The sequence below is a fragment of the Petaurus breviceps genome, unplaced genomic scaffold (genome assembly GCF_028583685.1).
Source record: "Petaurus breviceps papuanus isolate PSGF00001 unplaced genomic scaffold, PetGlider_PUasm1.0 185, whole genome shotgun sequence".
Classification (NCBI taxonomy): Eukaryota; Metazoa; Chordata; class Mammalia; order Diprotodontia; family Petauridae; genus Petaurus; species Petaurus breviceps.
The window spans coordinates 39,743,956-39,755,625 of NW_027185797.1; the positions used below are offsets into that span (position 1 = coordinate 39,743,956).

An 11,670-nucleotide genomic window follows, 5' to 3' on the forward strand; every position below is an offset into this window, starting at 1 on the left:
GTGTATGACTGTCCCCATCCCCTCTCCAGGGGCAACTAGGTGATGCAATGGATAGAGCGCCTGAAAGTCAGGTGAGTTCAAATCTGACCTCAGACACTTACTAGCTATGTGACCCTGGACAAGTCACTCAACCCTGTTTTCCTCAGATGGAGCAGCAATTGGCAAACTGCTTCACTGTCTTTGCCAAGAAAACATTAAATGGGGTCACAGAGAGTCAGAAAAGATTGAACAACAGCAACAAATTCCTTCTCCATCAATCCTGTGATTCCTCTTGGGAAGTGGGATTACCTTTTCTCATCCAGAAGCAGGATGCCTCTCACATGTCACTGGGCTTGCCCGCAGCCCATCAGCAACCAATGACATCCTTCCTTCCGATTCCTGGGCTAGAGCCTTTGGGGAAAATTCCTCTATGGTCATGGTCAGGTAACTGCATTCTCTGGCTTTGACTTCTGCCTCAATCTCATCCCATAATGGTCATTTGTCTTGTAACATCCTGGGCTCCCCCTTAAAATCAGTCAGACAGTAAACAAACAGGTATGTCCTGTGTGCCAGGCACTGTGCTGAGTGCTAGGAATATAAAGAAAGGCAAACAATTATTGCTCCAAGACAGCTTGAAATCCGCACATTGGATCTGCTTGCTGTCCTAAGCATTGATTAAAAATGTTCTTGTCAAGAGCGCCCTGTTACTTCCCATGCGCATCTGCCACGAGCTCCCACCACAAGTCCCTTATCTACTCCATCCAGAATCCACCAGGAAGCACCAGGCGCCCCACTCTGCACACCCCCAAATCGCTGCCCTTAGCCCAGTGGAGTCGAAGGGAGCTGTAAGTGGACCCAGCAGTGGTCCTTGATTCATTCCCTCAATAAATCCCATTTCATTCTAGAGATGTGTGCCCTAACTGTCCTGTGCCTGTGTGTCCTCATTTAACAGTGCTTGGGGAAAACATCCAGAAACCTGCCACAAGAAAGAACATCAATGTGTATTCCATCTCTGAAGCAATGGATGCCTCTTTCCCCATCAATATTGATTCAGCCAATGGCATCTATGACCAATGTTAATACTGAATAAGTCAATTCAATGAGAATCCGGTTGAGGCAATCCAATAGAGTGGAAAGCACAAAGAATCTGGAGTCAGAGTTCAAGGGTTCAGATCCTGACTCTACACGTAGCTCTGCAGTCTCAAGCACATCATTCACCTCTCTAGACCTCAGTCTCTTTATCTGTAAGTGTAAGAGGTTGGACTAGATGACTCATAAAAGTCCCTTCGCTCTAAATCTATATGCTCCTGTGACACCCAGCTTCCATATCTTAATTTCTAGTGCACCCAAATCAAATTGAACAAAATTATGCCTGAGAAGAATTCCAATTATCAAACAAGAAAGAAGAAGGAAGGAAGAAAGGAAGGAAGGAAGGAAGGAAGGAAGGAAGGAAGGAAGGAAGGAAGGAAGGAAGGAAGGAAGGAAGGAAGGAAGGAAGGAAGGAAGAGAAAAAAAAGATATCAAAAAATATGGGACTGTTTGCCAGAATGTCCTTCCAGCTAAAAACAGGATTCAGAAAATCCTTGGTTTCCAAAGAGAAGGAGCTAACATTCTCCTGGAATGTAAAGGCTGGGGCCAGGACAGAAGTATTTTTTGTTTTTCTTTGTACACCCTCCTGCACATAGGACAGTGCCTTTGTACCACATAAGTGTCTAATAAAAACTTATGCCTTGGATTGAGAGAAATTCTTCCCAACAACAAGCTCCTCCTGATACAAAAATTTACCCACTTCATATCATCCTCACCCACAACTAATTTAGGTACTGAAGTCAGTCAGCCCAAATGGGCCAGACCTCAGACAACACCAGTAAAATCATTATAGTCCTGAAACCAGTTCCCTAGCTGGCAGATTATGATTCCAAAGTCTTTTGTCCCATGCACCTAGGAAGTAACCAGGTATTCCCTACACAGACATTTTTTATCAGTCCTTTGGATTGTAGCACAGATAGCATACATGAATAATGATTCACATATTATCTGCTGGTGTTTATTTTTGTTTTGTTTGTCTACTCAATCTGGTATAAAGGACAGCTTTTGCTTTGGTGGTAAAGGGGACAGCTGTGGGAGCAAGTAGGTAGCTAGAGATGTTGATTCAAAGGAAAGAGAAGAAGAAAAGAAAGAAGAAACTAATGAAACATGGGGTGGGGGTAGGGAGCAGAAGAAGGCAGGAGGAGGTGGGAAAGAGTCCAAGAAAACAGCACAATGTGGTCATGATTGTGCTATATTTAATATACATTTCAAAAATTGGACCTATGAATAGTTCACAATGGTATCCCCATGGCTTCTCCGCTGGTTTTCTTTGTATATCAAAATGCCTCCGTGTGTGTGTGTGTGTGTGTGTGTGTAAATAGCTGTTAAGTTCATAATTTTAAAAGATAAATCAAAATCAATACACGTTCTCTTCCTAACCCTTTGTCTCTTGCGCTCCTTTTCCTGTAATCATTTCAGGAAGGATTTCTTCTTTCAAAGAAGTTTTTCAAAGATTGAATCCCCATTCCTCTCACCCTGAACACAGTACACATTCAGACCCAATGGGATTTTCCCAAGAAGGTTTTTTTTTAAAACTAACGGATGAAACAGTGCTTTTTCCCAAACAAAAGTAACACCTAACATCCAATTTAAATCATCAAAATTAACACCAAAACTGATACCTATTGCCACAGGAGTGCAAGGATTGGTTCTTACCTGGTTTGTATCTCCCCTTGCGCCAAGCAAGGGGCAGCTAGGTGGTGAAGTGGACAGAGCACCAGGCCTGAAATCAGGAAGACTCATCTTTGAAGGTTTGTCCAAATGACCTGCAGCTGGCCCCCACTCTGGTTATGACACTTTCACCTGCCTTCTCTTCAAGATCTTGCTTCTGCTTTCTCCAGTCTTGGTTTTTCTTGGTACTTTTCTGCTGCTACCTACAGCTCATACATCCCCTGCCCCAAATCCACATTTATGCCCAGGTGGCAGAAACAGAAAAGCAGAAAAAGAACCATAGGAAAATCCATGGTCATCTTTTCCAATGCAAAGATTTCTCTCTACTTGACTGTCTTCCTTCCAGCTCCCCACTCCCATTAGGTATTCAACCATTCATTACTGAATGATAGCCACTGTGTCATTCACTCAAGTCCTCCTTCATTCTGGTGTAGAGCTGGCCCTATGGTCTATAAGGCTCTACCAGAAAGGCTTTGAGTCTGGACCTTGAGATGGATTGTACCTGCCATCTCATAGACTTAGAGTTGGAAGGGACAGCAGAGGCCATCTGGTCCAACCCCTTCATTTTAGAGAGAAGGAAACAGCTCTAGAGTAGTTCAATGGCTTCCCTTAGGTGGCGTGTGTAATCAATGAGAGAGGAGCATTTGGTCCAACTCTTTCATTTCACAACTCATAGAATTTAAGTGACTCATTCAGGGTCACTTACAACAGAGGTGGCATTTGAACTCAGGTTCAATGCTTCCAAATCTTATGCTCTGTCAACTGCATCAGCTTGTCTCCAATCCAAGATTCACAACAAAAAACACCTATGAAGGGCTGGCCACCAGGCGATATAACGTGTTTGGCCATGGGCCAGATAGGGATGTATGGATGGTGACTAGCATGGGAGAATGACAGATGCATTAGGGTGCAATTAGAGGTCTTGGAAGCATGGAAATTAATAATAATATAGGCAACAACAACGGTAATAGTAATAGACATTTATTCAATAATTACAGTGAAAAAAGTGCTTTACATACTTTTTTTTCTTGATATGCTCACAGAAATCCTAGGACACAGTATAATGTTATCTCCATTTCAAGGAGGGAAATGAGATCCAGGGAATGGAGATGGCCTGTCTAATATCACACAGCAAATAAATGGTGGAATTGGGACTCCAGTCCAGAACTTCTGAATCCAAGTAGAAAAAAGACTAAGTGGATGAGTTAATTGCGCAATAATTATCCTCATATGGCGATGACAGGGTCTGTTAAACAAAATATAAGGGGTTTGCACCCCCATCCTCATTAGCCACCTCTGGTGAGAAGTGCAGCAAGAAACCCTGAAGCATTCACATAAGGTTGATCTGTGGTTTGACACACCCCCCCCCCAGATGTCCCTCTATCAATCCCTCTCCAGGCCCCTTGGAATGCAAGAAATGACTTACAGAAGCAACACAGAGGCTATATAACCTCCAAGTCATAACAGAGCTGGGAGGGCTCTTAGAACATGGAATGTCAGAGCTACAAAGGCCTTTAGAATAGAGAATATAAACACTCAGAGGGTCCTTTAAACAGAGAATGCCAAAGATGGGAGGGTTTTTAGAACAGAGAATGTCAAAGGTGGGAGGGCCCTTAGAACAGGAAATGTCAGGGCTGGGAGGGCCCTTAGAACAGGGAATGTCAGGATTGGGAGGGCCCTTAGAACAGGGAAAGTGGTAGCTGTGGGGGACCTTAGAATAGGGAATGTTAGAGCAGGGAGGGACCTTAGAACATGGAATGGATAGACTTTAGAGCAGAGGACATAGAATGGCAAAGTTTAAAGGAATGTAAGAACATAGAACATGGCAGGTTAGGGCTCTAGAAGACCTCAAGGCACAGAATAGCAAAATTAGAAGGTTCTTAGAATACAGAATGACATGGCAATGTAAGAGCCAGAAGCACCCTTAGAGACCAGTCATGCCCCAAGGCAGGAGTCCCCTGCCTAGCCTGCAGCCCAGCCCAGTGTCTTTAAAATAGTGCTGGTGTCCCTGCTAGTATTTCTCTTCTCCAGGCTTCCTCCACTTCCTCCAACCCATCCTTGCATGACCCAATTTCCAGTCCTTTCCCCTGCCTGGCTGTCCTCTTTGACATGTTGTCCGGCGTGTTAGTCTCCCTCCCAAAATGTGTCTGATGAACTGGATATAAGCCTCCAGATGGGGTCTGACAGGGCCATAGGATTTTAGCAGCATTACCTCCCTCCACATGGACGCCAGACTTTGGCTACTCTGACAAGATGATCAAGGGATACCAGGGACAGTGTCCTGCTATCAGGCTCAAAGACTCAGTTCTCCCCCCGGGTACCTCATAATCTGGCTCCTTTTGGTGTGATGGGCCACTGGTAGATGCAGGACGCAGTGCACGACCATGGGGTTGGATATAACATCCAGGTGCTTTATTCTGTTCATAAAGAAGAAAAGTCAGGGGACGACTCAAGGGAACAATCTGTCTTAGAATCCGAGTATCTTGGAGTTGGGAGAACTCAAAATCATAGAATCTTAGACTCACCACATCTCAGAATCTTACATACAAGTTCAAAATATTAAATTCATAGCCTCAAGGAACATTAAATTCATATATTTTATTATAGACTCTTAGCATCACAGAATTTTAAAATGATGGAAGGTTTCCAAATCATGGAATTCCCAAACCTTCAAATTAGAAACTTCTTTGAGTCATTGGGTTATAAAGTGACACAAAGTTTAGGATCCTCCAGCTCTGGGCACCAGAGGAAGATGTCCAGGTCATGACCTGGGTTTGAATCCTGATGCTGCAATATGCCAGCTATGTAGACCACAGGCAAGTCACTTAACCTCCGTAAACTTCAGTTTCCTCAACTGCAAAATAAGGAGGTTGGACTGGGTGGTCTTTGATGTCCCCTTCAGGCTCATTCCATCTTGGACATCCTGAAATTCCATCTGTCTTCCCATTCCTGCCCCCAACATTTCTAGACCTTCCTTCTAAATGGATAAAGGAGGTAGGAATAGAGGCTTGGGACAGTTACTCTAGACCCCTTCTCTATTGGGGTCATCAAAGACCCAGCTCCCTCTGAACATACCTCATAGATGAGATCTTCTGGTGGGTCCTGGGGAGACAAACAGAAAGTGTTCACATCAGGGGTTGGGGATGCCACTGTTTATGAATTCTCATTTAGACCAAGTACCAAACCCTTGGCTCTTGACCTTCTGTGCCAGAGAGAGTCAAAGTTTGGGGTTGGGAATGGCAGCGTATCTCTCTGAAGCAAATGGGAGGGAAGGGCAGACCCCAAGGAAGTTAAAGGAGTGACCGAAGAAAGGAGTCCAACTAAGAGGAGCTGAGTATCGTTAACACAGAGAGGCCCAAGCCATGGACTAGGAAGGTGTTGACTTCACATCCCACAGAGAGAGGAGAAGAATCCCAGAGCATAGGCTGGAAAACATCAGGTATTAGATTCCTAGCAGAGGGAGAGAGCAGAAGGATGCCTGCAGTTTTTCCACCTCCACAGATGGGAGCTTCCCCCACCATAGCAGATGGGGAAGGAACCCAGGGAAGTTTTTCCAACCTTTGCAGGTCTGGTATGTCTCTGGGATCCTACAGCATCTATGGCCACAGATTCCGATTGATCTGGAGGGAGAGAAACCCAATATATCCAGAGGCAAGAACTGACCCTCGTGAGACCAGACCATGGCCTCTACATTTCTCCTTAGAGACCATCTTCTTCAGCCCCTCCCATTCTGCAGATTAAGAAACCGAGGCCCAGAGAGGTAAACAAATTTACCCATAAGTCATACAGAGTAAGTTAGCAGCAGAGCTAGGACTAGAATGTAGGTCATTTTGATTTTCACACCTGCAGTCTTGTTTTGGTTTGATTTGGTTTGGGAGGCAATGGGGTTAGGTGACTTGCCCAGGGTCACACAGCTAGTAAGTGCCTGAGGCCAAATTTAAACTCAGGTCTTCCTGACTCTAAGGCACCTGCCCCATGCCTGGACTCTTAACAGAACTTGCATTGGAGGGACAGGAGGGGAGCTTCTGGGCGATGGGGCTCTGGACTGTACCATGAGTGGCTCCACTTACCAAGAGTCTTTCCTCCTCTCGAATGCTCCTCTGACTTCTTTTCTGTGTCCCTGAAAGAGAGTGTTATTGTTATTCTGCCCCTGCCCCCTTCTGGGATGCTTCATTCCCAGGACTACAAAGTATGAACACGGGGCTCAGCCATTCTCACTCCTCTACCCACAAGACAAGACAGCAGGATTGAGAGCGAGCTAATCACCCTCTTTCTTTGAAATCCTCCCCACCCTTCAGGGCCATCTCTAATCCTACTTCTCCCCTGGAGCCCTCTGAGACTTACCCAGAACATTCATGGCCATGAACTCTCAAAGCACATTCCCGATATGCTCCTCACTCCATACTTTGCATACATAGCCCAGAAATTATGCCCTCGCCCACTATCCACCCCCCCAGTCATACCCCAGCCTAGCCCTCCAGTCTCATTTCCAGAGGCTTCATCTGGGATGAAGTAAAGAGAGTACACTAGACTGGGCTTAAGTACTGGCTGTGCGATCCTGGGCAGATGACCTCCCCCTTTCTGAGCCTCAGTTTCCTCATCTGTAAAATGGAAGAGAATGAAATCTATGCTGTGTCCCTCCAACTGTCCGCTACCTACCCCAGTGAGGAGAAGTCTCCATGAGCCCCAAAGAATAAAAACAACAGAAGCTATTATCATTTACAGGCTCTCTCAAAGCTGGGGGGGGGGGGTGGCCACAGGAAGGAGAAGAGAATGGTGCCTCAAAGGTCCTTGGCCTCCTAGGACCATCCCTTTAGGGCAGAGGCGATTTAGTCCAGCCCCTTGCTTTTACAAAAAAAAGCCAGCAATGTACAGAGAGATTAAGCGACTTGCCCAAAGTCTCAGGGTAGCAAGTGCAGAGCTAAAACTTGAACCCAGGTCCTCAGATGCCACATCCAGTCCCCCTCCCACTGACCCTCTGTGCCTTGGAATAGAACACAAAAGAGGTTGCTGAATGGATCCCCCAGGCAAGGAGCCTTCCTCCCATTCCAGAGGGTACCTTTTCCTGAAGACCAGGAAATACACCAGCCCCGAGGCAAGGGCAACAGCAGCCAGAACTCCAATCACAATGCCAGCAATGACCCCAGCAGACAGTGAGGCATCTTGCATACCCAGGGAAACAGGATTCAGATTTGTAACCCCGGACCACAAGGAGGAAGTAGGGACTCCAAGATATTCCTGGAGGGGGTGTCCAGGACATCCCCAGGAGGTGGGGAAGCCCAGGCAAATGGTAGGAGAAGGAGTCAGGGACATCCCAAGGGTGGTATGGTAAGCCTATGATGGGGGTGGGGGGAGCCAGGGACATCTCCTGGGGGTAAGCACCCAAGGACATGTTGGGAAGGATGAGAGACCCAGAGATATTTCTGGGGCAGTGAGCTGCCTGTTCTGAGGCAGGTGTGGAGCCCAGACCTATTCCCAGAGCATGAGGACCCAGAATCATCTCTCGAGAGTGGAATACATCTCCCCCCTTTTGGGGGTCTAGCAGGAGGTACTGACTGGGTAGATCACAAGCTCTACCAACCAAGTCTTCAACATCACAGGAACCCCCAAAGCATGGTGGCCTGGGGCTGACCTGGGGCTTCATATAGGGACTCCCTCCTTTGTCTGTGTTCTCAGTCCATGACCAGGAGGGACTAGATTTCTGAGATCTGTATCTCCCCAGGACCTCAAGGAAGGTGACAAGAGGGCTATAAACAAGCCCAGGGACTCACCAACCACCCTGATGGCGACTGTGGCTGAGCAGGACAGTTGGGTCAGGTTGTTCCATGCCAAGCATGTGTAAGATCCCTGATGATCCCAGGTCACAGTCTCTATAGTGAGCAGGGACCCAGACCGCTCCAATGAGTTGGTGCTATTGAGGGACCAGTGATACTGGGCAACCGGCTGAGAATGAGCCCTACATCGTAAGGTCAGATCTGAGCCAAGCTTAATCTCCATGCTGCTGCTCACACTGGACCCAGATCCCTGAGTGATATTGATAGCGTCAGGTCCATCTGTAAGAACAGGAAGGAAGCAAGGACAAAAGGCTCCACAGGATTGGAATCCTGGCTAGACCCCTTATTAGAGGTGTGACCCTGGGCAAGTCCCTTCCCTTTGGGCTTCATTTGTCTCATCTAAAATGAGGCAGTTGGACAAGATGATTTCCAAAGGTCTTCCCCATTCTACAATTCTCTGATTCTTGTGATCTCTGGTTTATTTGAAGTAGAAGGTAGGAAATGGGAATGAGACATAGTGCAATAGCATTGAACTTGGGAGTCAGGTAGCACCTGAGTTCAAATCCTGTCTCAGATACTTAGTAGTTGCATTACTCTAGTCAAATAGCTTCACCTCCCTGACTTGTAAGTGGCCTGAATTGTAAAATGGGGACAATAAGAGGCCTCCTGGGGACGCTGAGAGAATCAAATGAGAGAGCATATGTAAAGCATTTTGCAAACCTTAAGATACTATTTTAAACCTTAAACCTTTTTATTGTTAAATGTTTAAACCTCAAAATGCTTTTTATTATTATGTTTAAATATTTTTATTATTAAATGCTTAAACCTTAGAATGCTTTCTATTAGAAGGAAACTGATTGATAAAGAACTTAACACTCAAAGCTCTCCTTCCATGGAAGGAGTTGGCTCTGAGAGGCAGTGTGCTCTCCATTGTGGGAGGTCTTTAAATCAGGGACTGACCAACTTTGAGATAATAGGGATGGGCTCTAGCAGAGTACAAGCTCCCTGTGGACAAGACTTGTTTTTAACATTTTGTTCTTGTATCCCCATTATCTAGCTCAATATTGACAATAAACTTCTATTGTATTGGCTTAAAGTGCTTATTATTTTATCTGTGTGATGTTAGGTCACTGAGACTCTCTGTGCCTTAGTTACCTCATCTGGAGCAGCTGGACCAGATGATCTCTAGATTACCTATTAGATCTAGACTGTCTCTTATCACCAAACCCACCCCCAGATGAATGTAAGATCCTTGAGGGGAAGAACAGTGTCATTTTTCTCCTCATATTCCCCGTCCAAGCACAGTGCCTAGGATACGTGTTTGTTGGTAAAAAAAAAAAAATGGTAGAAATAAAGATTTTTGAGCCAGAGATCTAGGCACACCCCCCAAAGAGGTTAATGATAAAAGGAAACACCAAACCATTCCCAGCAGCATCGTTTCTAGTAGAAGTGGAAACAAGGGAGAATCTGTCCAAGCTAAAGAAAGTGTGGTCCCTGAATGACGGAATCCCGCTGTGCCAGAAGTGATAAATGTGGCAAAAACAGAGAAACCTGAGAAGACCTTTATGAACTGATACAAAAAGAACTAAGCAGAGCCAGGGAATCCACATGTGCACTGACAACCACAAGGTAAATGGAAGGAATGACACCACCAAGAATGGCAAGCATAGAATGACCCAATTTGACTCCCAGAGAAGAGACATAGGAATATGCCTCCCTCCTTTCTGCCCGAGGTGGGAGACTGGCTGCAGAACACTGCATCTTAACGTCAGGCTCCGCTGATGTTGGTTAGTTTTTCTAAATGGCTCATTCATATTCTTTTATATTTCTTGTTATAAAAGATGAGGAAGGGAGGAAGGATATGATGAGAAAGGACAGGATAGCAAGCAGACTTCGAATTTCATTGAAATAAGGAGCTCCTCTATGAAAAACTTCCTTTTCCAACGTAGGCCAGTGCCTTTCCTTTCACTTATAATGTCAGAGTGTCACCTCACATACAGAGGGGAAAAGATTTGCCCAGAGCCACATAGACAATAATAAAGAAAAATCCATTCAAAAAATGTTAGCCATCAAGAACACTCAAAGCTTTCTGAGTCAAAGGGTGAGGCGTGGTCACTTACAGTTCACAGTCAAAGCCACTGGGTCACTGCTGTTGCTGCTGATAAGGTTAGAGGTGGTGCATTGATATTGCCCAGCATCCTCCCTACGGACCTGGGTTATGGTCAGTGTCCGGTTCTCCTGGGACAGTACCAGCCGGTCACTCAGCAGGAGGCTTTGGCCGTCCAAAAGCCACTGAACCTCGATCTCAACATCTGGAGTATCGCAAGTAAAGCTCACTTCTCCCTCATCCTCCACGATGGAGGTGATATTGGCCAGCACATTGGGTTTGGTCACCCGCTCTGGAGAGGAGAGAAGGAGACAATACCTCTGAGATTCCAGGATCTCTCCCTGAGACCTGAGCTCAGGGGGTTTCAAGATCACCCAATCCAGCCCCTCTCATTATCTAGTTGAGGAAACAGAAGCCTGGAACCATGGGGTGACTTAATAAAGTCACCTAGATGATCAGGAGCAGACAGGTCTTTGGAATCCAAATTCAGTAGTCTGTATCCAACACATTCCCTTGGTCCAGCCCCTTCACTCCCCCACTGCCCAAACCAATCTCACATGCTATCACTCCAATTCACCCAGGAAAAGGAAGCCAAGAATTTCCTCCCCAAGGAAACTGGGCAAAATATCTCCAAGCAAGCCAAGATCTGGGGTCAAGGACAAAGAGTTTCAAGGCTGGGAATTAGGAGGCCTGGACTCCGGTCCTGGTTTCACTAACTAGCAATGTGACCTTGAAAAGCCTCTTTCTCTCATTGGGACCCATTCTCATCTATAAAATGAGGTGATGACCCCACCTCCAGCTGATAATGTGGGTTCTAAGCTCTGATATTGTGTGTTCTAAGGGCCCTCTCAGCTCTTACCTTCTCTGTTCTAAGGTCCCTCCCAGTCCTGACATTCCCTGTCCTAAAGCCCCTCCCATCCCTGACATTCCCTGTCCTAAAGCCCCTCCCATCCCTGACATTCCCTGTCCTAAAGCCCCTCCTAGCCCTGACATTCCCTGTTCTAAGGTCCCTCCCAGCCCTGACATTCCCTGTTCTAAGGTCCCTCCCAG

At 46.1% G+C, this 11,670-nt stretch overlaps 2 protein-coding genes across 2 annotated transcripts in view; one reads left to right on the forward strand and one right to left on the reverse strand.

The window, feature by feature from the left end:
• Positions 1-11,670, forward strand: part of LOC138161923 (carcinoembryonic antigen-related cell adhesion molecule 1-like) — a 332,874-nt gene that overhangs the window by 173,140 nt on the left and 148,064 nt on the right. The gene's annotated exons all lie outside the window — the stretch shown is intronic.
• Positions 3,786-11,670, reverse strand: part of LOC138161922 (carcinoembryonic antigen-related cell adhesion molecule 20-like) — a 29,561-nt gene continuing 21,676 nt past the window's right edge. Inside the window, exons 5-12 of the mRNA XM_069089002.1 lie at positions 10,634-10,912; positions 8,511-8,792; positions 7,799-7,901; positions 6,810-6,859; positions 6,298-6,359; positions 5,815-5,841; positions 5,061-5,156; positions 3,786-3,985 (exon numbers count right to left, since the gene is read on the reverse strand). Of these exons, the coding sequence (XP_068945103.1) occupies positions 3,932-3,985; positions 5,061-5,156; positions 5,815-5,841; positions 6,298-6,359; positions 6,810-6,859; positions 7,799-7,901; positions 8,511-8,792; positions 10,634-10,912 (953 nt within the window). The 3' untranslated portion in view covers positions 3,786-3,931. The remainder of the gene's footprint in view (positions 3,986-5,060; positions 5,157-5,814; positions 5,842-6,297; positions 6,360-6,809; positions 6,860-7,798; positions 7,902-8,510; positions 8,793-10,633; positions 10,913-11,670) is intronic.